General features: G+C 32.6%; 1 protein-coding gene across 1 annotated transcript in view; it reads right to left on the reverse strand.

Annotated features, from left to right (window-relative positions):
• Positions 1-27569, reverse strand: part of Fife (regulating synaptic membrane exocytosis protein fife) — a 399632-nt gene that overhangs the window by 157065 nt on the left and 214998 nt on the right. Inside the window, exon 4 of the mRNA XM_089633979.1 lies at positions 6295-6409. Within this exon, the coding sequence (XP_089490105.1) occupies positions 6295-6409 (115 nt within the window). The remainder of the gene's footprint in view (positions 1-6294; positions 6410-27569) is intronic.

The raw sequence follows: 27569 nt of genomic DNA on the forward strand, positions 1-27569 counted from the left end.
AATCTCAACATTTATTATTATTGATAAGAGCACAGATACATAAAATATCACACGATAATCTTAATTCTTGACAAATCAGTTCCAACTTGGCAGAAGGCAAAAAAAAATTTCTGTTAAAAGAATATATTTTATGGGTAGGTAATTTATCGAGTGTCTAAATTATTCACAAAATCAGCGCAATTTAGAAAATGACACTTACATTCTAAGCAAAATACAATTATTAAACCGGAGTTACGCACAAACAACCACAATTTTTGTTTTTGATGACACAAAAAGTATAAATAAGAAACGTTCACCTGGAAAATTCAGACAGAAAAAAATGAAAATTTCACGATATCTGATATAATATTTATGAGTTTTCGCTACTTCTAATGTCATGTAATAAATATTAATTTTCTTATATTTATGTTCATGGTGCGAAAATTTTTTTTTTCATTTTAGATACGTAACTTTTACATGTTTATTATCCATTTTACACAAGTTTCAAGTTGTTGTGACTAAACTGACAAAAGAAGGACAGTTAAAAAATATAAATAAATGTAATATTTTGGATCATCATCAAGGGTCGTGCAATAATTAGTTCCCTTATCCCATTATTGTTGCCAAATACCAATACTAACCTGAATTACATAATTCCATTTGATATTATTGCTTCCAACTTTTCAAAAAATGTAGTTGTCAAAATTAACCTTAAATGCAGTTGCCTATTGTTAAAATAAAATATTGGTAAACTGGCTTGCCTCGACACAGGATATTCCTAGTGAGACAGGCGCAGTAAAATTATGTATAAATCTAATTTAGGGGAGACCGGGGACAGTTGTAACATTTTGATTGTTACCATTTTCTACATCTTATGTATAAGGTTTACGCAAAAAGCACTCAACGAAACTCAACGGGAGATAATTTAGTAGTCAAACAAATTCTTTTATCATTATTTTTTCAAATCTTATAGAAAATAAGCTGTAAGCGCGTAAACAGATCGGGAGAAATACTACAACTGACCCCGACTTCGGAGTCAGTTGTACCGGTAGCTGCATGTTGATTAAAATACAGAATTAAGGCATAACGTTGATGAATTTCAATAATTTCGGCGCGGAAAACAGTTTTTTTTTGTTTCTACAATTACTATTCAAAATTTCAATTATATATATTTAACATTATACACAATTTTTCTGGGGCAAGAAAACTCTTATACAATTCGTCAGTCGTTTTCAAGTTTTATCACAAAACTTAACTGTTTTAATGTAATATGTAACAAAAACACACATGTCAACAACTCTTTTAAATCTCAAGAAAATGAGGAAAAAAAGTGTTTTTAATGAAAAAAAGTACTATAGTAACTGTGTGGCATAAGTATCTCCCAAAAAATATGTATTCATACATTTTCACAGTGACAATATGAACGTCATAGAAAAAAAAAGACAAAAAGTAGATATACAACGATACAATTCAACAAACAAATTATTGGAAATAGAAACTTGAGCTTATGAGATAAAAAAAACTCATGATTAGCTGTAGCATGGGGTCAATTGCACCGGTACAATTATCCCCCGATAAATCGTACAGCTATTGAGTACGTTTATGATGTGTCATCAAGCGATTGCCCTGACACTTGCGGACATGCCGCCTGTAGCCCGCGAGACACAATGAAACCCGGACGTTTGCAATTGGAAGCAGAAATCGCATGATGACGTTTAATAAATGTACTTAATACAGTAAGTGAGTTATTAGCTTTGGTACTTCTAACCCGTGGTACAATTATCACCGGTCTCCCCTAAATAGATGTGCCTGGTAAATTGAAATTGAAATGTGTGTTTCGAAACACCCCGTTCACGAAACAATTTGACGTTTGCCTCCGCACACAACCAAGTGCAGGTAATGCGGGCTTTTAAGGCTCTCCCGAACACACGCGCACCCGTTTTGCATGGCGGTCGCACGTCTCGAGTCAGCCAGCGCTAGCGCCCTCCAGGCGAGTGCTTTACAACCATTAATTAGGCTAACCGGGGCGTGTGCAGTGCGGGCTTGTGTGATTATACACTTATGATGTAACTTGAATAAGACTACAGAGTAATCATAATAATAATCTGTGATTTCTACTCCAAAAATATTTTGTATTAATGTGAATACCGTATGTCCTGGACCAAACTGACCAGATCAAGTCGAAAAATAGTTTTTCGGATATTTAGATTTATTGTGAAGTTAGAGAGAGAGTCAAAATAGATGAAGATGAGAAAGATTTGTAAGCGTGGCCGGTAATAATGTTCCTAGTTTAAATGTTCTCTGCCAAAAATGTCCCCGGTTAAAAAGTTCACTGACAAAATGTTCCCATTAAAAATTTACCCATCACAAATTTTCTCTGTCAAAACTTTTCGAGTTAATAATCGCACAGTGAAAGGAACTCAAATAGATAACGATGACAAAAAATAATTTATTAAAAGGTTTGATTAGTTTAGGTAAGATTAGGTTAGGGTAAGTTAGGTTAGGTTGGGAACATTATTGCTGGGAAAGTTTTGACCGGGAACATCGTTACCAGGAACATTATTACCTACAACCGTATTGAAGTATCTGGCTACTCAGATCTGATGACTAAATACTGCTGAGTGGTGGTCTATCACTAAGGCTATACTGACCAAGACTATATATTTAACACAATAAAATTTACATGTAATTGTGCACGTTGGGTTTGAAACCGCGAGCTGTGGATTTGTAGCCTAGGATCTTTCGGTTCGATCGCGGAGGTTGGCAATACTGCTTTGGTAAGAAATACTTTAAGCAATAATGATATAAGCAATACTGCCTTGGTAATAAGTTTTCCAAAAACAAATAAAAATCATAAAATGTTTACTTTTAGTTCCGTTTCATGTGAACATTCATTATTAGCATCACGTGAAACTTTCAGAATGATTTACTTGTGCCAGAAAAAAAGTTTGTTACTGTTATCGGATATTTTCACAAGAAAACCTACCTACCTATAATGCGTATTGTTGCGTATATACTGACGGTCTGCTAATTTTTCATTTTTTTTAATGCGTCGTACGCGAGAGGGAAAAAAAATTGAAGCATTTTCACAAGATAAAAGTGTTAACGATAACTTCAACTAAAAGTCACCTTTGTCACTCATTAAATGTGTGTTTGTGATTTAGGATATCAAAACTCGTTTATGGCTTTTTTCATTATGTTTGCGTTGAAGCTCGTGTGTACGTTTTCGCTAGACCAACTGTAAACATTACTGTTAAAAACCATAATGCGAAAGCACAAACTCATGTTGAAAACTGTAAAACTGGCAAAAATTCTATCTGTTTTTACGCGACTACCTTAGAAGTGGCATTAGGGCAGCCCATCAGGAGAATATTGATAGAATGAAATAGCTTCAGAACCAGTGATAATAAGCAATAACTAGTTTAAAAATATATATATATATACCCTCCTGGGTTCAATTCATAGATGCAACCGAATCTTTTTCTGGTACAAATTTTCGTTTGAGAGTCGCTAATATTCCTAAAAATATTATTTTCTTGTTTTTCCATTAGTTAAAAAAGGAACGTAAATGCTATTTAGTCCATGTGTTCGAGCTGGCAAACGACATTTCCAACGAGAGGACTGAATTTCAAAGTGCCTGGCTGTATAAAGTGCATTCAACGGCTAGCTGCATGAATATGCCATCCGAACGTGCACAGATGAATGGGCACAACCCCCCACAAAACATCTCCTACTCAAACACTCCCACCCTTATTATACAGGCCGGATATTATGCATTATGTGGAGATTCGCCCTTTCTGCGATGAGTCGCGCAGAGTTCCTGTAATTAAGCACTGTAACTTTTGGGATCGAGAAGGAAATCTTTTTTTCAAAGTTAAATTACCTAATGTTAGCTTAATTTGTCGTAAACCTATTAAAAGGAAGCTACAAGCCAAAAATGTGTATATTCTTGGTATAACTTATATTGTAGGTAATAGGCATTTAAATCGCTTGACAAACGGAGTCTAGAAACGTTCGATTTCAAGTACAAAACTGGTTTTTATTTATTTTGTAAATAATTTTATAAGAAAGCAAAAAGTTAATCAAGTTAAACTGTCACAGATAACCTTAGCTATAATACTGTACTTTTAAAATTTGTTTTCTTTACGCGTTCATACATTTCTATTGAAAAAAAAAAATTAGGTAGTTTAAATTTATATTTTTTATTCAGTAATTTACTTTTTTATTTGCATTCTACTCAAGCAAAACGATAGGAAAACCTTCATTTTATCTAAAGCTTATTTTTGGTATTCATAATGTACACCAATTACTTATAAAGATTAATCAAAATAGTGATTTGGCATTTAGCTTCGCCTTACATACTAACAATTTCACATAAATTAATAATATTTGAGATTATCTCCTAATTTTTCATAAATACACATAATTTTTGATATTGTCTTTTAATCATTGATGATTGATCTAATGACAATGACCATGACCTAATATTTATGGAGCACCATATACTAGTAAGAGAATATTGAAAAAACAATTAAGGATATAAGGTGAATCTTAAATTAAAATATTAGATCGATAAAATTGACCGAATTCAATTAGGTCTCATTATCTTAATAAATTGGTAAAGATGTCGGTTTCGTGAAGATCAGAAGATCATGGTTCGAGTCCTAGTTGCGACAATTTTTTAACTTTATTTTTGGTGCCGTTATCTATATTATTGAAAGTTTTTTAATATTATTCAACCTTGTAATATTGTTTTATAACTCCGTAGTTTAATCACATTTCACTGAAAACCACGGTTCATAAATGTTTGTGAAAAACCCTTTACCGCGAATTTGTCTGCAATATTCTGTTTTCCATTCCGTCAAGAGGCGGGAGAATATTTCAGGTCAAGGGGCTCTCTTCGCCGAGAAGAAAACGGGAAATCGTTCGTTGAATTTTATAAATTTCCCTACTAAATGCTTTATCGTAATGAAAAATTTACGAAGCGTTCGCTCTGTGTTTATATTTTACTTAAGTGTGTTCACAGAGTGTTAAGACTCTTAAGAGAGATTAATTTTATCTGTAATCCGTCTGTCAACTACTGGATTTTAGGATTTTAATATTTTTTTAGGTTCCCTTCATTGAATAACGTTTTGCGAATCGCTTGCATTCAACATTCTAGTATTTTAGTTACCACTGCAAGTGGTTGGTATATCGGTGATCATAAAGTATGAAATATATCCATACTATACTCAATTTTTTATTCTTCTTTCTAATTGAAAAATATTGAACAAAAAACATATTAATTTGATAGAAAACAATATTCAAAAATACTCAAGATTGACGAGGTATTATTGCAAGTGAAAAGAATTGATTAGCATTTTCTGCAAAATCGTGTAATCATCACGACGACCGCTTACCCACGTAGGGGTAGTAGCCTTTTTTAGTTAAGTAGTTCCTTAGTTAACTAAGAAAAACGTTAATTGTTTATTGTTTACACTTGACTGTTTTGTGGTTAATATTTTTATAAAATAACACAAAAATACGAATTTAAGGAAAAATATTTTTGCATTGTTTCTGACGAATAATGGGTACCCACTAAGCTGGAGGAAGCAAATTAAATAATGTAGTAAACATATAGGGTGACCATCTGTTGTTATTTGATTGGAAATAAAACATTTTGATGGTAATTTAAAAAGGACACACATGAAAACTCAACAAAAAATCTTTTTATAAAGCACACGGTTAATCGTTTGGTAGTTCTTTTTTTTGTAGCATGCATAGGTAAGTCTACAAATTTAAACAACGTTAGTCCAAAACGAACTATTTATGCAGGCGGCCTAAAGAGGAGTAAGGGAAAGAATGAACTAATATACTTTTACAATATATAATATTTACAATAGAGATTCCCCAAAAACTTAAATAAGTTGTAGATCTGTGAGCACGGTGCTCATGAACAAGAAATATATTAATTTTTAATATAAAAAAGCTTCATGTCCGGTAGTAGATACCAGTCGATAATTTTTTTTTCATAGTCAGCTTTTGGTGACTTATTTTGGTGTAGTGATAATACTGCTAAATTTTTCGAAGCTATGGTAAGGAGATTAACTTAGACCATAATTAGTTGAGTCCGAATACAAAGTATTAAACTTCGAAATATGCTTAATGTCCGATAGAAAATTTAAGTACCTAGATTATTTTTATCCATTTACATCTTTTGGTGACATTCGGTTACATATTTTGGGTTGAAATTACTATAGCGCCAATTTTTTGGGAGGAATTCACCCACATATGATGTAAGAGTTTTCTTTTAAAAGTCACAACGTTATGACTCACCTCTGTCCTGCGCAGTCAGCAAAGAAGATGACAAGGTCTGCCGCAGCTTCCCGAAGGTGCCGGCAGATGAATCCGTCGAGTTGCTGCCCGGGCTCACATCCTCCGTCGCCACCATCTGCAAGACACAACAGACATGTAATCATCGGTCTAGGAATAATGAATGTAAAATCAAGTCAGAGATTCACATCTGGGCCTTTCCTCAAAGTGACACTGAGCGATCTTCCACTCTGGGGATATTGGCCACTAAATATGCCAAATATTAAATGGAATATCAAATACAAAATGTGCCTCATACCTATATTATATAGATGTCATATATAGATAAGACATCTATATAATATAGATAAGACATCTATATAATATAGATAAGACATCTATATAATATAGATAAGACATCTATATAATATAGATAAGACATCTTTATAATATAGATAAGACATCTATATAATATAGATAAGACATCTATATAATATAGATAAGACATCTATATAATATAGATTAGACATCTATATAATATAGATAAGACATCCATATAATATAGATAAGACATCCATATAATATAGATAAGACATCTATATAATATAGATAAGACATCTATATAATATAGATAAGACATCTTTATAATATAGATAAGACATCTATATAATATAGATAAGACATCTATATAATATAGATAAGACATCTTTATAATATAGATAAGACATCTATATAATATAGATAAGACATCTATATAATATAGATAAGACATCTATATAATATAGATTAGACATCTATATAATATAGATAAGACATCCATATAATATAGATAAGACATCCATATAATATAGATAAGACATCTATATAATATAGATATAAGTAACTTTGTGTCAAAATTTCAAAGCAATCGGTGAAGAACTTTCTCAGAATTAAGATTTTAAACAAACGAACTTTTGCATTTCTATTTATATATATTTCAAATAAGCGCAAAATAATACAACAATCAGACCCAATTTCTTTAATTTCAAATTCCAAACTTACATAGCACACAATTTAAATACTCTTTTGAACTTTTGAACTTGTATAATAACACAGGCCTGCAACGTTTTTTTTCTTTGAAATAAGAAGTAATTCCCATGTATTTTTGGTTGCTGAATTCGGGAAAATTATCAAAAAAATTCCATCACGTAAGGTTTTTCCGCAAAACAAAAAATACTGTGTGATTGCCTATCTTAAGTCGCAAAACGGGGTTTATTGCCGAAATATATATTTTTTATTATTTACAACTTATTATAAGATAATATTAAGTTTTATAGACTGAAACAAAACATTAAGTAACTAATGACGATAAAATTAGTCAGCTTTGAATCATATATATTGGGAGAGAGCCTCGAAACCACAGCGATGACTGCTACTTTTGTTCGTGCAAGGGTATAGTACCAAAAATAAAATACAAATTTGTTACCCAAACATGGATTCAGCACTACGCCCAGTCCTTCATGGATCTGGCATTCCTACACCACAAGCACCCCACAGCCTGGACGATTTGCCATCATCAGAAATAGAATCAGAAGAAAGTTCTAGTGACGAGTTTCAAGTAGGCGACTCCAGTGGACCTCAACAATTTTCTCAAGCTGAATTAAATGACCTGATCCGAGATTTAAAATCTTGGTGCAGTTAGTGAAGAGCAAGGTGAGAGGTTTCACCAAGATATCAAGGAAATGGAGAGAAGGTATCAAGGTCGATGGGATACAAATATGATGGGCGACTACTGCTGGATGCTGCATAGGGAAAATATAACGTCCCACAAACGAAAAAACACAAAACGAAGATTCCAAACTAAAAAAGCATATTTTATAAAGATTTATAATTGCATATGATTTAATAAAATATATTGTGACTTAAAATTAATTAAATTTGTATAATTTTATGATTTTTTTCTTTTGAACATTCCCTACAGAAGTAGTGTAAGGCGGGTTTTGCCTATATTTTAATTTCCACTTTGCGGAAAATCCTTACGTGATGGGTCAAAATGGATGGTCATTCTCGAATTCAGCATTCCGAAATACATATAATTCAACCATTACCATTTAAAAAAATTCAAAAATGTCAATTTGCAGACCTGTGTAATAGTAAGTGAAATTTCATCCATGTTAAATTTGTTTAATGTGTATTTTTCTATGGATAATTTGTTTCATGGGCCTCATGGGTAATTTAAGCAGTATAATAATTATGATACGCGAAATGTCCGCCTGCTTAATTTAGTTCTGATTGTGCGTATTGGCAATTATTGAACTATGTATAATATACATTGTAAATACCTAGAAAAAGTATCTTAATCTTTATTTTTACAATGCATATGTTTGCGCCCTTGACATTCGGCCTAAAAAATTATTCTAATTACTCTGACAAGGAGAAAGTCCAAACGTAAATTCAATTCATATTAAGTCGACCAGCAATTTAAAATTATTTATTTCCCTTAAAATATAAAATTGCTTTTGCTCCTAAACTAGATTGGTTTGTATTAAATGGCTGTGAAATATTTAAAAATAACTTTATCAATATCACTAAACTTGAATCTTCAAAAATTCACCCAACTTTTAACTTATACAAACCAACACAATATCGTATGTCACTTTTCTAAAGTAAATACTTATTAAAAATATTCGCTCGAAAAAATTCCGCTTACTGGAAAATTTCGATAATTTAACGACCCGTGTCAGAATCAAGAGTAACTTATAACATTTCGTAGGTTACCGTTTTTCAGGTTTTATTTTAAAAAAAATATAAAGTATTTATATTTTCTTGAAAAATAAATTTTCGCTGACTTTTGAAACAGGTTTTAAATATATCACCCAGAACATGAGAATGCTTTAGAATAGAAAACAATAAAGCCTGGTAAGTAAAATTCTAGGTAAGTGTCCTTGAGGTGATTATTCCTAATTGAAGCTCTTTACAAATTATCATTCAATCAAAAGTATTAGTTCTGTTAACAGTAGACCTCGCAAAAAATCAAAATTTCTTAGGTAGGTACCACAATATTGATTATTACGATATGCCACCTGGTGAAAGGAACAAGTTTAAACGAACTCTGGCGGGATAAAAAGGCAGTTACTAAAACGGCCAACATCTTGAATTACACATTTCCGTTCCAATGGATTCATGCAGAAGTTATAGACTTATTTTTGTTTCTAAGGCAGCAGAAGTCGCAAAGTTTGTCAAAGTAATTTCAATGCATCTTTTTGAAAAGCTCATCTTTGTGTAGTCGGAAAAAGAAAATAGAGTTCATAGTCCTGAAAACAAAAACCCTTCTCACATAATATTCTTCTGTTTGAGTTTGACTGAAGAGTTTGGTATCGGATGCTGTAGGTTATATACATCCGCTCTCGTTCCTCGATATTTCTACACCAGGTTAGGGTAGTTACCAAAAATATCGGAGAAATTTCCTTTTCAAAACAATGCTTGATGACTTCAAACCGCCTCTGCATCAGATTTCTACAAGTGTGAATATAAAAAAAAAAAAACACCAAAATGTTTAGTTTAATCGAAGACGTTGCCAAAAATTATTGATTTTAAACGCTTTACCAGTAAGGAGTTGAACATTTCAAGACATATGATTTCCACCTAGGCAATACACTGCTATGTCCCTTATCAAATTAGCAAATAATTCCCTTACAGCGATGAAAATGGAAGTGATTACTATATTGTTTGGCTATTCGTATCTCGTAAGTGTTTAAGTGAATAGAAAAAATAAAATAAAATTCTTACTGTGCGTCCTGATTATGCCACACGTTTCCAAATTTGTAGACGTATGTAAAGAAGTCAATTTCGGAGACGGTTATTGGTACCGCACCGCCGCGCCACCCCGGGAAGCATTTTTTGATTAACCGACACCTCTGTAATTACGTTTGTCAACTTAGCAGGGGTACCCGGATTTATGGGGTAAATAAAGTTGCCCAGTCCTTGGAGCGGTTGAATGCTTATCAACTGCGAGGCGGGATGGAGGAGGAAACCCTTTCACGGATCCAGCCACACTATCTCGATCCATCGCCTTCCACCAAAACCCTCACTCCTCCATTTAAGACTGTCCACACATCATCCTTGAAGACAAAATAGGCCATTAAGAAATTACTTTCCAATAAAAAAATATATATATATAGGTTGTTGGGGGTGATTAAACAAGATTGAAAAAGAGACATAACTTTTTCGAAATTCCAATGTTTATTTTTCCTACAGAAATATTATTCCGTAGAAGAATATTTATGTTCTCATAAAAACAATTCTATTTTGTGTACACAAAGTGATAGACTTTTTAAGAAAAAAGATAATTTGATAAAGGTTAAGTTTGAGGTTAAATAAAGTAAATTTCCATTCACATTACATTTCCATGCGTATTACTTAACAGAAATATCTGTTGAGGTTCGATGGGTGGTTTCATCTTTAGTTTCCAGAGATACGTCGCCAGAGTAATTTAGTAAAAAGACTCGTATCCATTCCCTGCCTTTGAGGGCGCCCTCAAATTAGAATTTATTTTCTACGTCAGGAGCCCCGTGGTATTATTGAAACTGCCTTCATTTGGTATTTTAGTGATCCTAAGAAACATTTTCCAATATTATCAAGACGGATTGGGAAACCAAAATTCTCGGAGGTACTGTAAAGGGAATAAAGAATATGGGCATTAAAACTCATCTTTGCATAAACATACAAGGAATGAGCCATTTTTAATGTATGTTGGCTGTCGTTTACTTGTTTTCTCAGAAAGTAAACATATTTCTTTACCGGTATAATCTGAACAAAAAAACAGGTGAGTACAAACTTTAAACCCAAAAAATACTAATATTCGCTCTCCGTGTCTTCTTTTATTTGTAAGTGGCTTTATACATGGCTTCGACAGGGTTTCGTGGAATGTGGAATATCTTATTGTTGTGTGGAATATCATGTGTTGCAAAATACAAATATTTATTAACTGTTATATGTGAGTACCGCACAAGAGTCCCAACTGCTCCCAACCGTCTGGAGCCAACGAATCTATTGCATTCCCAATCGGGGTATATTGTGCGGCTGCAGGTAGTTAAGAGGGAAATTAGATAGGGAAAAGGAAGACAGGAAAGTATCTGGCTATTCGGCTTTGGTCACCAAATACGGCTAAAGCTATTTGAAGCAACGTTTCCACATTGAATGATGTTTTTTCACTAGAGCGGTACGTTATCTACAACTCTTAAACTTGCAGCAAATATAATAAGCATATTTTAAATGAATAGATTGTGAAATAAGACAAAATAGTCAAATTAATCAGTTGCACAAATCTTATATTTTTTTGAGATAAAAGTAATTTATTTTTCCTGACTCCAGAGCCCCCTTGATGTCATTTAAAAAGATAAATAATATTTTATTAACAAATAAATTCTTGTCTCTTATATATTATTTCTCGCTTTTGTTGTCTCTCATCGAACGAACTTAATTCCACTGTGAATAAAATTAAATAAAAACGAAATACTATGAAAGTTTTCGTTGATTCAGCAGAATAATTGGTTTCTTATTCAATATCTTCACTCCCATTCCATCTCATCCCCGTGTTGAATTGGTAAGATTCCACAGGAATATTAATTTTAAGCACCCCCGTTTAGCGATCAGCCCCAGAACTGCCTTATCCAGGGCTCCGGGGCTCCTCGGGCCGAGGCAGAAGTGCCTTTATTTTTGATCTCCGGTAGGAAAACAGCGCTAAACTTTATGCCCGATAAACTGTAAGCCGCCCTTAAACACAAGTTTAAGCCGAGGGAGTTATGAGACCACGCAAGTCACTACAAGTTATCGGTTTTATATTTTCATTTCAAAACTAGGTGTATATTATTATTTCTATGAAATGTTCCATGATAACTCAACAAAATGACAATTAAACACAATTTTAGTGATTTAAAGACAACAAAAGCGATGAAAAAAAACTAACCCATAAACCTTTCTTTGTAACGGTTTGCAACATCATGCGCCGTTTTCTGTTGCAAAATATCGATTGAAGATTAAATATAATTATAAAAATAATAATATTTAAAAACGATAATAATTAAGCGAATATTGTGAAAATATTTCATAAAACACGATTCGTTTGAAGTAGAGCAAAAATCTCTCGATAAATGCTTTAGTTGCAAGATACACTGTGATTTTTTTCATGCCTATAATATATTAAATAAGAGAAAAAAAACGTGTTTTAAATAATTTTCAGAGCTTACTCTATTACTTACTATGCGATTTTTTTCTGTATGGAGGAAATTTTATGTAATTACCGTAAATTTTTAGATATTATCTTCAGAAAATAACTTTTTTTTGGGTACTTAAAAACTTAAAGAGAAACATGTCGGTAGAAATTCGGAATACCGGGCTGAAAGAATAAACTTATATTTTGAAATTCAGAACTTGCCTTTGATTATAGATTTAAATAATGCTTTTTCATTTACGCTTTTTCATTATAACCTATTTAACCTAGTTTTTATGTTTCATCACTTTTCATGTCTTATTAAATTTGTCATTTTGATGGGTTATCCGGTCACCTATAAGAAAATAGCCGTTAGAACATAGAAAATGATTAGTAATTGATAATCAAAAGGCGTGTTAACATTATTTTCAAATAGACTAACACTCACTATACTTATTTATTGGTATATCTTTCTAGTTAAGAATAGTAAATTTTTTCAATTTAAAACAGAAAATATAATTGATACTTCGAAAAAAAAATTATTTTTACTGAATTTTGAAAAATAAATTTGTTTTGTGATAATTTTTAGACATACTGATTCCTAGATTCCTACCCACCCCTGATATATTTTTCCTTCCCAGAACTTCCTCTCCTTCCTTTCCCTAAAAAGGCCTTCCACACAGCCTCCCCAAAGATGACACGGGCCCTGAGGGAAATTATTTACCTCTGTGCCTCTTGTGTGGGGTTAATGTCAAAAAAGATCGTGGTTAGTTAATTTTTCTAGAATTTAAAGAAAATATTTAATAATTTTAGAAAATCCACGCAACAAGACAAGGTAAACCCTTTCTTTCTTATATCTGAATTTAAGCTCCTTTGTAAACGGCGTGGTTTGTTTGGCTAAGTGCTAAATTTTTATAAAAGGCGGAGGGGTGTAGAATTTTTATGATGAATTTTACGCGGGAGCTTTCACTTGGAGGTGTTTCATTTTAATTTTATTTGACTTGTTTTAGTGGTGAAATAATTTTGGAGATGTGTTTTCTTGGCTTTGCTTTCAACATGGCGTATTTATGAAATAACAAGTGATGGACAATAAACCACTGAATTTACTATAGAAGGTTTTGATTCATCAAATTAATGAATGAATTAATAAGAATTTAAAATATTGCCAGAACAATCGTAACTTGGGAACGTTCTATCTTTACGAAAGAATTGAATTCTTATAATTTAATTCACTTATTATTTTTAATTAGATACATAGATATCTTTGTACTAATAAAATCCTTATACATATGTACACATTATTATATATATATATATTTTTTTAATTAATCACGTATTTTCAACATTTTATGGAAATTTTTAAAATTTTTATGCCATTAAAGCCTGTAACCCGACGGTTAAATGAACGAAATTACACTGGTATGAATCATCATTGATTAATGAATTTGCCAGATCACACACGGACCGAATTACATATGTCAAAAAAAACCTAACCTGACTTTTGTATTTATTTAGCGCGCACTTAAATACTCTAAAATGTCAGTTTAATAAGAAAGATTTTTTATGTATGTTAATACGGTAGGTGTTATTCTATACGTGTGTATTTCTGCTTGTGTAAGTAATATTAGTAAATGGAATTTACGCATGTGTAATTGCGTTGTAACTTATTTTCCGATTAGGAAAACATTTTTTTTTTATTACCACAAAATCGCTTTATTAATAGTAAACAACAGAGTGGAAACCCGGTCAGTAACTTCTGAACCACAAAGCAAGTATCTCCTCGTTGGACAGCGTAAATTAACTAGACGTGAGATTCCTCATAGCGGAACAGTTGAGATTCCTAATAACATAAAGCCCTCGGGAGACATTCATCTTAGAGCCTAGCCCTACAGAAGTCACAATATTACAATCAAAGCTGAATAGAGTACAGGCTTGGGAGCGCGACTGCCAAATTACGAGGTGCTGTCTCTAAGTTAACTTAACTGTTTAAAATAGTCTAATCACTCTGTTTATTAAATATGCCTGTGGTTAAACAACACACAAATCAATTGTAAAAACGAGCATCAATAATCGCTACCATTTGCCAATTGCCGTTGTTCGATGGCACTGACTTCATCACATGATACTTCAAAATCCGTCACGGAGCCTAGTCGGTAGTCGGCCTTGATTACAACTTTGTATATAATTCAATTGCGATTCCTCATTTAAATTATTGTTCTAGTGTTCTATACTTATGTAACAAAGCTCAGAATAATAAACTGAAGATTATACAAAATGAGGATGATTCTGAAATGCGATATCTTTAGGAGAGTTACAAAAGTACAAAACTTAAAACTGATGACAACCAAACAACATGTAATATATAATACGTTAAAAATGATATATAAGCTTTAAAATAACATGAACTACCATGAAAATGTTCACAATTAACCTACGAGAAGTTGCCGAGACTTCAGGCTTCCCAAAACTAAACTTACGTGCACACAGAACAGCGTGTTTTATAAAGGGCAAAGCTTTATAATAACCTACCAAGTGCCATAAAGGAAGCCTCAAGTCTTGGCACTTTCCGTAAACATGTGCTATATATATTTAAAAAAATTATAAATTGTTTACACTCACAAACATTATTGTCACCTTAACAGACTCTATTTCTTAAACCGGGGTAACTTTTAAAACGAGTGTTTTCCTTTTTCTTATACTGTATATTTCTTTTTTCCTATATTTTTATGAATATTTTTGTAATTTTTTTTGTATTTTATATGTTTTTATTATTAGATGTATGTTAAAATTTGCTAACATCTAAATAAAGTTTCAAAAACAAAAAAAAACGTTTGATCTCATCTTACCGTGATGGATCACAAATAATCTGGCTGAATAATAACGTATTTTACGTGGTTTGAACATTTTATAAAATAAAGTTATATATTTTTTTATTTTTTTTTTTATTGAATAAATAGTTAGCAGTTAATAGTAATAATATCAATAAACAAGTCCTGCTAAGCCAATTGAATTGGTTTGCCAACAGGTGCTTAAAGTTTAGTTATATATTCATTTTTATAAGTTATAATTTACATCTTATATCTACAGAATCAACAATATTTTCATACAATTTTTCACACATATTAAAGTAAATATTTTTTTCCGATAGCCAAATTTTCACCATATACTTAACCTTATTCGTAGACTTCCATTGTTTTATAGTGTCAGGTAATAAATTAAATATCTTCGGTATGTTGTATTCAATCGTCCTCTGTCCGTATCATCCTATCAAAGGTGTACTGACAGAACGTAATAAGTCTTAAAAAATATAATAGATTTTCGTAATTAGAACTATGTATTTTTTGTATTAGTAATAATAAAATACGTTGATTAGAAATCGTAAGCTTCTATAGATATGTAATATTTATATTATATATGAAGCGAACAAATAGGTTCCTTTTCTTCTTACCTCCAATTGACCTCCAACGCTCCCAATCTAACTAAAACCAATGAATTCGGTCTACGCGCACCGCTTATTTCGTTCTTATAGTGAAAAACGTATCGATGAGATATTATTACGAAATAGCGCCTCTAATTGTATAGCTCTATGTATGCTACGCTATTGTAACATCAATTCGCAATCTTTTTATCTTTCCACATCCATCAACGATATAGAACTGTAAATTAATTTTTTTTTTGAAAAATTCATGCATATGATCCTATACTGTTTAGGCACTCTTAAAAAAATATTATTTATATCCTACGATTTAATGTGTTCTAATAGGAATCACATCTCATAATAACATTTTAAATTGAAAACTGACTTTGTGGTATTCTCTATTCTTATAAATATGAAAGACAAGATGAATTAACTTGCAGTATTGTGACATGAAATGAAACATAATAGTGTTACCATATAAATTCACAACTATTATAAAAAATTATAATTTATCAATGCACAGAACTCAAAACATTGTAATATATCAATAAAGCCAATTCACAGAACTCCAAAAGTTATTTTATATCAATGTACTCAATGCACGGAACTTAAAGCGATGCCATACGTAGTAATGCAAAATCATGTGTTTTTGGTTTGAAAATTTGGTCGCCTAGAAATGTTTCAGATGCTTTAATTAATTAATTACTGCGGGTAGAATACATCTTGGCCTTTGAAATGATGGAGTATTTTTTAGATAAGTCTTTTTATAAGCCCAGAAAAAATAATGTATAGGCCTATGAAAACAGCTTTAAAGTTCAAAATCTCCTACTTACGAACCCATTTTCGGTTATGATTTTATTGTATATTGTGGAAAATTAAGTTATTTATAAAATGATCGAAAAAAAAATATTTATGCCTGAACATCCACAAAATAGAATAAAAGGCACTTTTTGGCCATGTTTTTTTCTTGCATAAATCAAAACAGGCGGATGGTGTTAAGCGGGAATTTAAACCTTATCGCCATCTACGTAAGGGTTGTTATTGATAGCGGCTCAATTTAAAATATTACACGACGTAGTGCATCGCCTTAAAACATATTTCTACATTTATTTATGCAATATTGTACGTAGTTGTATATAGGGCTATTTGTTTATTAGGTAGATCACTAAAAATTTCAAATTTCAAATTGGCCCTTTGACCTCTTCAACTGGTTTCTCGACCCATTGCCATGCTCCGTAGTAGAAGCGATATATTTATATGTCCGTCACTCCTGGACACATTGATCCCTAGATTCCTACCCAATCCTCATACCTTTTAATTTCTAGAACTTTCTATCCTTAAAAAAGACCCCCCAAACAGCATCCTAATATATGACATATGCCCTGAGCAAAATTCTTACCTCCAAAGATAATTTGTTTAGAAGTTAGACTGGAAGAAGTAAAACGTATATGAAAAATTTAGATATTTATCAAACGACGAACAATGGTGTCACGTAATTCATCAAATGTTAGAGAAAAACGTTCACACGAAATTTGTCAAGTTGTAGCTGATTTGCGATAGCATGATATATCACAAAAAGTATAAAATGAACGTTCGCGAAAATGTAATTTGTTGTCGCAGAATTTCAATCGAAAAATTTTCTTAGAATTTTCGTGTTCCTTCCTCATTTTAATGCCAATTTTATGAAAACGCTTTTGATCCGTTTTGACCTAAATAAAAAGCTCAAACGTCTTTAAATCACTGAAAAACGATATCGTCCCAATCATTTGATTTTTCTCATTTGATGAACATTTTTTTTTTATTATTGACAACTCTTTGTTCTGGTTTCTGGTTCATTAAATTTATAAATTTAAAAAAAATTTCGACGAACAGCATTGAAAACTTGGATGAAGTCAGATAAGAAAACAAGGGAAGTAGGCCGTATCCAAAGATTGCAAAATGAATTTATCTTCGGAGATTATTCGGTTTGCATTATTTTGTAATTTGCAAGGGTTGTAAGGCTGAATGTAGCGTCGGCACGCAGAGGGGGAGATATCGCAGAGATATAACAAGAACGTAGGAGCTTGCGAGACGCGAAGGCTTATGGGATTTCCCCAAACTGCCACGTGGCAACATTGATGAGAAAAGCGGAATCAGTCGAAGACGACGGTAGTTCACTGAGAAATAAGAATCAAAAAGTTGTCAGTCATCATTTGACTAATCCAGTTATTATTGTTTTGTGTCATAAAAATAGCGAGTTGTTTTCAGGTAAACGCACGGTAATGGTACACACTAACTTAAAATTAGTCAATGCTTTGAGGCAGAATGACAAAATGTTATAATAGATGACCTCCAAGGCCGATGGGATAAGATTCTTGACTTGAATCTAGAGGTCGAAGGTTTAAATTTCGATTGTTTTTATTTACATATATTTTAGATGTGTAATAAAAAATAAATTGTAATTAGCTCTTCAAGCCTCGGCCATATTCTGTTAGACGGTTGAAGTATTTCTGTATTGCAATAAAATCCAAATAAATGGAATTGTGCGATATTCGCGTAGACTATCGACACATGGGTTAGATTATAATGATTATAATCTAGGCAAGTATGTGTCTATGTAAATTAACGCTTTGTTCGCTGAACCAAAAGATAGATATTCGCAAATGTGACTTACGGAAGAGTTTGTTGTGATGTTTGATGATATGGTTCTTTTGCTATCGCTCGTATGGTGGAGAAATTCACTAAGGCTGAGCTAATTAAAACTCCGGCTAAAATTCGAATTAACACATCGGTTGCTTTATCGGTACGGTGTTTTGGTCAACTTTCATTAGATGACGTTTTCGCTACGGCGCCGGCGCGGGCGGCTAGATTCAACTCAAAGCAACACTGCGCAGATTTAAACCAGTAAAATTTGAATCCTAGCCTCCTTATTGGTTGGAGCGGAAAAAGCGTTAAAACAATTCAGCGTCACGAAACAGGAATATTTCTGAACGTATCCGAAAACTAAAAACTATTTTAAAAAGGTGATGAAATACACTCTCATATTTTATTGTTAAGATAAATATGTATTTGTTTAAATATTCAAAATTTGACTATAAACTTTAAAAAAAATTAACATGGCTCACTTAAACTTAAATTAGTGAAAACGAAAAAATATATAAAAAACACACTTATGATTTTGAAAAGTGTATAAAAAATAATATAATAAGAATCAAATTGCTGTCAGTACCTTTGGTTTCATAAGGTGCACATTTTACTTCCTCTGACTTAACTTCTATTTTTGAATATAAAGCGTAGTATTTTTTCTTTCTAACACAGCTTAGATAATTTTTCTCATCACAATGGTAAGTAAGTTACGATGATTTCTGTGAGAATGAGTTGTTTCTACCTTCCCAATGTACCCATCCAAAAAGTCACAATGACCGGAATAATTTTTGCAAGAAGAAGAATATGTCAAAACCTACCTTTTAAACTCACAGTATGCTCAATTTAATTCAATACCACAAACATGAAAGATTGATGTGTGATATAAAGAAGACCGCGTAATATTAATTTTGTAAATTTAGCCATCTTGAAGCTGGAGTACTTTGTGGCCCCAAATGCTTCGGGTGACTCCTTTTCGCTTATTATTTCAATATGGGCTTAACTTAAGTTCCAGAAGCCCAGATTTAAAATATTGAAGAATACTTTCATCGAGTTAAACGGATGCACAGAAATTAATAAATGTCTCATTAAATATAAAAGCAGTTGACATAGTTTTGGGACTGGTCCTTCGAGTGTGTTGCGAAGATCTCATCCCATCAGCACCTCCTAACACCAACTCACACAATGGAGTCGCAGTTTCTCCACACCAAGTGATCTGATTTCTATCCACTGTATCTTAATCACATCCATCCAGAAGATGTAGCGATAATGTGGGTGAAATCGTCCATTGTGATGACTAGACGAGTATACTTATAATCTCGTTGTTGTTGTGGTAATCGGGGAAGTAAAATGTTTTAAAAGAATTTATTCTCTTTAAACGTCCGTTACTTTATAACACATTTAACATCGATTGCCGAATAAAATTTCTCTTTGAAATCATCAATTTTCCACCGGTAACCCGAACCTGGCAATTGCGAAATTCATACGATAAAATCCCAAAACGTAACTTTCCCGTAATCCTAAATATACCAACCATTCGAGTTCAACTCCAGCATTTATCACGGCTGGCGAAAAAACAAATATCGCTTCGTTATTTGATAAGAACCAATGTTTCAAGCGAAGTTTAAGGCAAGTTAGCAATTAATTAATAAACATTTCATATTAATACTGTAGCTTCAATATATTATGTTAATCAAAGAATTCAAAAGTAATAAAAAAAACATAGTTATGTAATTTTGATAAATCTATGATCAAAATTATTTTGCTAAAATATCTTCAAATCTTGCTTTATGAATTTATTACTAATATTACCTCAATGTAAATTCACAATTGGTAATAATCTAATAATGTTTGTGTAATAACCTCCTTAATTAAATTAATGTTCCGTGGGTTTATATTCATTCTAAGAACTCATGTATTTGTGAAAGATTCTGTCAAGAGAGTAAATTAAGTTAAAATAAATATTCTAAACAAAGTAAAATGTTTAAAGTTATGATAACAATGAATGGAAAAAATGCTTGTAATGGTTTTTGTCATAGAAGTCTCAAGTTTTATCATGGAAGGCTTAAGTTTTATCATGGAAGGTTTAAGTTTTATCATGGAAGGCTTAAGTTTTATAATTTTGTTAAAATATTATTTTCTTATCAAATTACACTATTTTTCACATTGAAGATTTTAATAAAATTTAAATATCACAAAGAGCAGTTAATTCGATCTCATATGACATATTTCTGTTACTCATAATAAATAAAATATCTGTGCTACCACCGAATTAAGGAAACATTATATATTTTTATACAATACTTTAATGTCTATGTGTGTTTTAAGCCTATAATTGTAGGCAAATTTGAAAGGAAACAACTGAAGCGCTGATTAATGAAAATTGAAGTAAATTTATTAAATAATATAGGTAGAATGATATAACAATTAGACGTTGGCAGTTCATGGACGGGCTTTTCTCATAATTTCCAAATAATCGATTACAACAGTTTATTTATTTAATTATCTCGTTCTCAAGAAAAAAACAGTAAAATGATTTTAAATATTCGTTTTGAAGTAGAATCGCATATATTTATTAACTATATTCCCTGGACACGCAAAAAATTCTAAAGCTCTATATTTTCATTTATTAATGCTAATGCGGCGCCTATCGTAAATGACAAGCGTAGGTCGGCAATAGAAGATTGAATAAAGTGGACGTGAGATCATCAAGAAAACTGTGCTGTGTCAGACGTGTGTGGCATACAAGATGGATTCTCAGTGACTGGAAAAAATAGCCAGGTCAAACAACACTGGCGTCAAGAGAGAAGGTTCTCTTTGTGTGGATTAACGGAACGGCACCAGCAGTACGGAAACAGGTCAGTTATCTGGGCCATATCATCGGAGGAAACTGGCGAGAACACAGTGGACAAATCATTTCTGCAGTGTAACAAAAATACTAAATGCAATCCATCCTTATTGAAGCATTGCTGTAGCTTTTAGGTAGAGCTAGACGATAAAACGTAGAAGTTAATTACAAACATACATCTACAAATGTATGTAAGCATATCGTCGCTTTATCTTGTCACATGTAATTGTGGTTTGTAAAATGTAGAGCATGTTAATCTTGTTCAGAGGGATTGTGGGACGTGAACTCAAGAATAAAAATTCACTTGTTCTCAAACAACACAATATACGATATTAATTACGGTAGAATAATGGATAATAGAATATATGTTATCATTAAGGCAAGAGAGAGTTTTCTTCTTCGTTACTGATGAATTTTATATTAACATACGCAATTTTATGGAGGTCGCACGACGATGGTAAATTTCAATGGTGTGCTATTGGCTTCAGGTTGTCTCCGAATTTAACCGTTAGATTCCTCGTGTGTGGGTCTAAATAGTCCAGTTTTTGTAATTATGGAATCGCCTCATTTCTCAAATTGGCTTCGTCGCGCCGAACGTTAGGGGTGCACCAAGCGAAGTCTTCGTGCCTCAAACAGATGAGAATACAAAGAGAGTTAAATTCAGATGAAGAAGGTATTATGTTCCATGTTATCCCAGTGTCACGTCTAGTCTCTAGTCCGTGAACTGTTCCTTTTAAAGTTTCTCCTTTGGATGGTAGCCGAGCCTGTGGGCCCGGTACGGGTGGGGGGCGCCTACTGTAACGTCAGCGCTACTCCTAGCCGCTCTCTTTGAAAGTACTTTCTTGAATGCCGCGGACGTACGGGGGCCTTCGTTTACTTCGGCAAACTCCGGCTAGAGTTGGGATAACAGGAGTAGGGATGTGCAGTTTTGTGACGATTGGGTACTTACCAACTCGTTACAATATATCATACCTTAGCATTTTTTGCGGTGCACAATTTAACAATCACAAATTTTGTATTTCATCCATTTACAAAAGAACTCCTGGGCTTTTAGCTTGGATATTGCTATCTTGAATGGTTAAATTGATGGACATTGATATATTGACTTCGTGATTCAAGGTATATTGATATTTTAATATTAGGTTCGTAGGTATTTTATAATTTGTCTTTGGTTCCGTCATACACTTTATTTGGCCGTTTTGCTGATTGGAAGCGGTTCAGCGCATTGTACGATCTTTGTGTGGATGGAACAAACGATGACCAAAAAGAAATCTCGTTTTGCAGAAGCCTGACGAGTATAGATCACATCGTCGTTAGATGGTCGTAACGAAGAATCACTGGTGATAATATTAAACTAAATCAGTTTAGAAGAAAAAAAATCGAAGCGTCAGAATTAAAATATGCAGAAGATTGACCGACACTTCACGAATAGCGTGGTGCAAGTATTATTAGGAACAGATTTATTTTAATGTGATTATTTTAAGGTATTGGCAAGCCTTTTTCCCCAAGACTGATAGAAATTTGCTATGGTTATTGTAAATATGTATTGAAAACTTGACCCCCCTTGAAGAGGAAAATAAATATACCAAAAAAGATCAAATTTGACAAACCAATGTGCGTTAGTCAATATCTCCCGAGTTCATCATCAAAAAACCTTGTATTATTCTTTGAGAATCGTAGAAAACCTTCATTAACCTCATTTGAAAATCCCAGCCTCAGGTTGATTTCCTGATACCAAGTAGTACCCTTAGCTTACAGCTTAAGCCGAACGAAGGAAATCTCCTTTTTCTAAAGGAAAGCTGAGAAAAGTCGAAATATATCATTCAGTCTTATTTTTCTTACACGCCGAAGGCAAACTAATGGCCGGGGAAAGTCTTCGAAGGAGAAAAGTAAATCTATGGCTTAGAGGAGCGTTTGCAATTTAACAGATAAATGTCGGATTCTAATGCAGATTCTGTCTGAAATATCGCAATTAGATTAGGGTAGATATTAGTTAATAATTTCACTCACAATTTTAAATAAAGTTAAGGCAAGTTTTTACTTGCAAAAGATACGATAGAGTATTCTTCGAATGTAAAATGTACGTACATGCACAGGCACGCCAGCGAGAAGCTCGAGTGAGCAAAACGTAACACATGTTAAAATTTATTGTGATCAGCTGTTTTCAAATGGGTCCGTTTCTCCGACTCGATCATATGAGTTTTACATAAGAACGAGTAGGCGGAACGACCTATAGGATGTCTCATCTCCTTCCTCATTTAGTCCGATCGTTATCACAACTCCTAAGCTAACACACCTAATAAAGTCGCTTACCCGAGATGCTTATAGATATCTAAACTGTATTCGACCAAGGGAGTTCTTACGTAATGTCACACATGAAAATATCATTATTTTTAAACAACACCATTGAATTTTTGAATTGAAAATAAAAACAATATTAAATTTACCACACTACGCGACGTACCCGTACAGGATCGATACTTACACACAGCACTAGAATTCTATTGTATGTACAAGGCGATATTTTACATAAATAATGAGCTGAACTCGTGAAACTATGAATAGTACGATTTCTAGTTCCATTGCTAAATTTTAATGAAATCGATAGAGAATGAAGGTGCCACATTATCTACCACATAAGTGATTCTGTGATGATTTTTTTATGAAGGTTGTTAGTCAAACAGTTCCACATTTTCTCGGATCATTTATTATTTACATAATTTCATAAATAAAACCTTCTTTTTATATAGATATACGAGTACATCAAATATTATATAAATCAGTGATGCTAGCAGTCCACGACGGAGTGCTGATACATAGCCTATTACAGGGCTTCCCTAACTGTGAGTCGAGACGCCCCGGGGCGCCGAGGGATCATCCATTCCTGCCATATAATAGGCCCTATTATATGGCAGGAATGGCGAGATTTGCAGAGGAAAGCTGAAAGTAACTGTGTAAAACCATGCTTGACCTTGCTCCGAAAAATTGATATCTGAAGAAAGCGTAGTGAAACCGATTAAGTAAGGAACACGGGGAAGATGGTTTGAAGCGGATAAACTAACTCATCAGTGCCAGGAAAATACACAATCTGGAATAAGCTACTGTTGTAATTATTATTCTTACTATATGGCGTTAAAGTAAATGGTAGAAGAAGTGGAGGGCACCCCGTAGAAGACATGTCACAATCTTGTGAATCAAATAATTTAGTCGGGTCATGTAATAGCAGATGAGTAGGTATGAGACGGTACATGAATGTGAATGAAGCAAGGAGTGTGTGCAAAGATAGAGTTGAATGGCGGTTTATGCCCTCTGTTAACTGGTTAGTTATTTTGTTGGTTGATTGATGTCAGAAATAATTAATATTTTGTTTCTGTCTATCTCCCTGTTTTTGTAAATATCTTGAAGTAAGGAGGTAACGGTCAGAAAAAGTTGTTTGAAATCACAAATGAGGGTTATTTTTGCATAACTGACTTACTCTAATTTGTATCAAATTTAACCTGTGAATGCAATATTTTTCTAAATGGATTTCTAAACAACATTTTTGCAATACGATGTTGCAAAAACTATTTATTACCATAGAAAAATAACTTTAAGACTGATGGTTTCTTGTAAACTCGTCATATTCCATCCAAAGTTACTATCAAAACAGGTTTATTCCATTTCTGCTAATAGAAACAGAGTATTTGGTCATGAGATAAAATGGCCACCTAGTTGATTTATATGAAAATTGTTGGTTGTATTATATGGCGTTTCAAATTCAGCTTATTCCAGGACAGTTAGTGCAAAACAGGATTATTCCAAGTATTTCTTGCAAAACAGACTTATTCCAAACATAAATTGTAAACAGCTTACTTTTCAATGTGTGTTTATATTTTACGATTCAAATCAAATATTATCAAAGCGATCTATTACTAAAATCACATATTTGACATCTGTATCAGTTTTTTGCGATTTCACAACAAACTAAACATTGGTATATAATACAACATTAATAGTACATATATTTATATTATATTTCGTATTTGACAGGGGTAATGGAATAGTGATGGACGTCCGGAAACATTAAATATATTGGTTTCTGATCTCTAATTATATATATGTTTTTTAAAACATAAACGCCCTGACGGGCTTTTTTATACATGGTTTTATATGATAAATAATTTACTGCATGATTCAAAGATGTTCAGCTAACAAATGTACATAGTACATGGTTATTATAAAGTTGTATTTAAATGTATATAGTGTATAACAAACGAGAGAAAACAGAAAAAAAGAAACCAGTGTTTAAATTGAATTTTAGAAGTAAATCAAATACCCCAAAAATAGTATTATATACCTAGTGAAAATTGAAAAGAGATCATTCCTTTTAGACTCCATCTGGACTTCGAACTACGTCACTAGCTTGCAAGCGGCCCTACCGTGTTAATTACATTTTATATGAATCTTGACGCCTTCCTTTGTATTATTGAATATAAGGTAGTAAGGTGTACTTACGTAACGTTCTATGGTTTCAAAGTTATGGAAGCGACTAGAAACATAATATCGAAATATCCAGAATAGTACCTGCCTCACGGTGAAGTTTAGGGAGTGAGATCATTCCAAACTATTGGCCCAACTATCGAGGAAACTATAATAATTGTCCTTCTTAAGTTGTTGTATCATCAGAGATTACTAGAATAGGAAACTTCTAGAGGTTTCCAATTAAAATATATAGCTTTATTCATAATACCTTACAGAGTGCTAACATAGTTTCTGAATATTTTCATTGACAGGAACGACCGCACGGCCCTTTGCACAAAAAACTTTATTTTGTATTTAGGGCCAAAACACACAACCAAACTGAATAATTTAAAAAATCAAAATAATAATTTTCCATATAACAACTAGAACTACTCGAACAAAAATTCTTTTTAATTGCAACAACAATATCAGGACGAAGTCATTAAGATCTTGTACCTAGATGGTGTGCATTTGGTAACACTTCCTCAGAAATAGTATATATGTTCAACAGCATAGAATATAGCTACAAGAAGCCTATAATAACATAACTCAATAATAATTAATGTTAGCATAATATTATTATTCTGCATGCGTTTTATATAATTTAACTAGCAAATTTTACTTTATGATTACTGTTGCATTAAATTATTTTGAAAGTCACAAGTTTGTAAAAGCACGGATGGGAGTATAATATGTTTATATTTTTAAAAAAAGACAAACATTTCCGGGTTACGAATAACCTAAAAATATTTGAAAATCTCCTACTACCACCACAGTAAGCAGAAAATGTTGCTTGTGTTGTGATGGAGAACTTAGTCAGCCGAAGAATTGAACACACTACGCATGGCTGGGACAGCCACTGACTTACCAAAATTATTTTTCTCAGAGCCTCTTGTGTGCGGTTAATGTAAAAAAATAATAAAATTAGTCAGTTTTTTTGGGTATTTTTAACTCAAACCAAAAATTAAGTTTTTTTTAAACCGCGCAGAAGTTCCTCGTAAGTGAGTTGTAAAAGTATTGTAGTTTTCCTTATGAATTTGAGAATGATGTTATTTAAGGTGCTTTTCATTTTGTTTTCTTAACAGGAAGAAAATAAGGCTAATAATGCACTTCGGAGTTCTTGCAAACTAAAAGGAAATAAGCTTACTGAATGCAGTAGAAATGAAAACACTGAGGGGTTGTTTATTTATTAAATTACGGGTGATCGGAATACCAGCTCCCAAGATAATAGAAGGCTGGACTACGTAAGTGTAAGTGTAATGAAAAACAAAAAGAAAGACAACCTTACTAGGTTTGGATACCCAAATACACATTTTGGATGGAAAAATCAGAAAAAGTAAGCTTATTATTAAGCACAAGTGGGTGAGAAAAGAAGCCGTGGACGTCTCCGAAAAATATGGCTCAGTCAAATACTTGGTCGGTTATGTCAGAAGTCCGTCAGAAGACGAGATATAAAAAAGTTATGTACCGGCTGTTGAAATTATTTTAAGGAATATTCTTACAAACACGCTAAAAATAGCAAAATAAATAACAATAATTTCATAACATTTATATAGCGCAGTTTTATGTTTCATTCAAGTGCGCTTTACTATAACAAACTAAAAAACATTCAGATGCAAAAGCAACAGAGACAGTAAGTGGAAAATATAATGCCCCACCACCGTTTGTGTGTTACGAAGTTAAACCCTCCAATTACACAAATTCAAAGCGTTTATTTCCAA

This window comes from Hesperophylax consimilis, chromosome 7 (assembly GCF_061612785.1).
Source record: "Hesperophylax consimilis isolate HC1 chromosome 7, BYU_Hcon_1.0, whole genome shotgun sequence".
Classification (NCBI taxonomy): domain Eukaryota; kingdom Metazoa; phylum Arthropoda; class Insecta; order Trichoptera; family Limnephilidae; genus Hesperophylax; species Hesperophylax consimilis.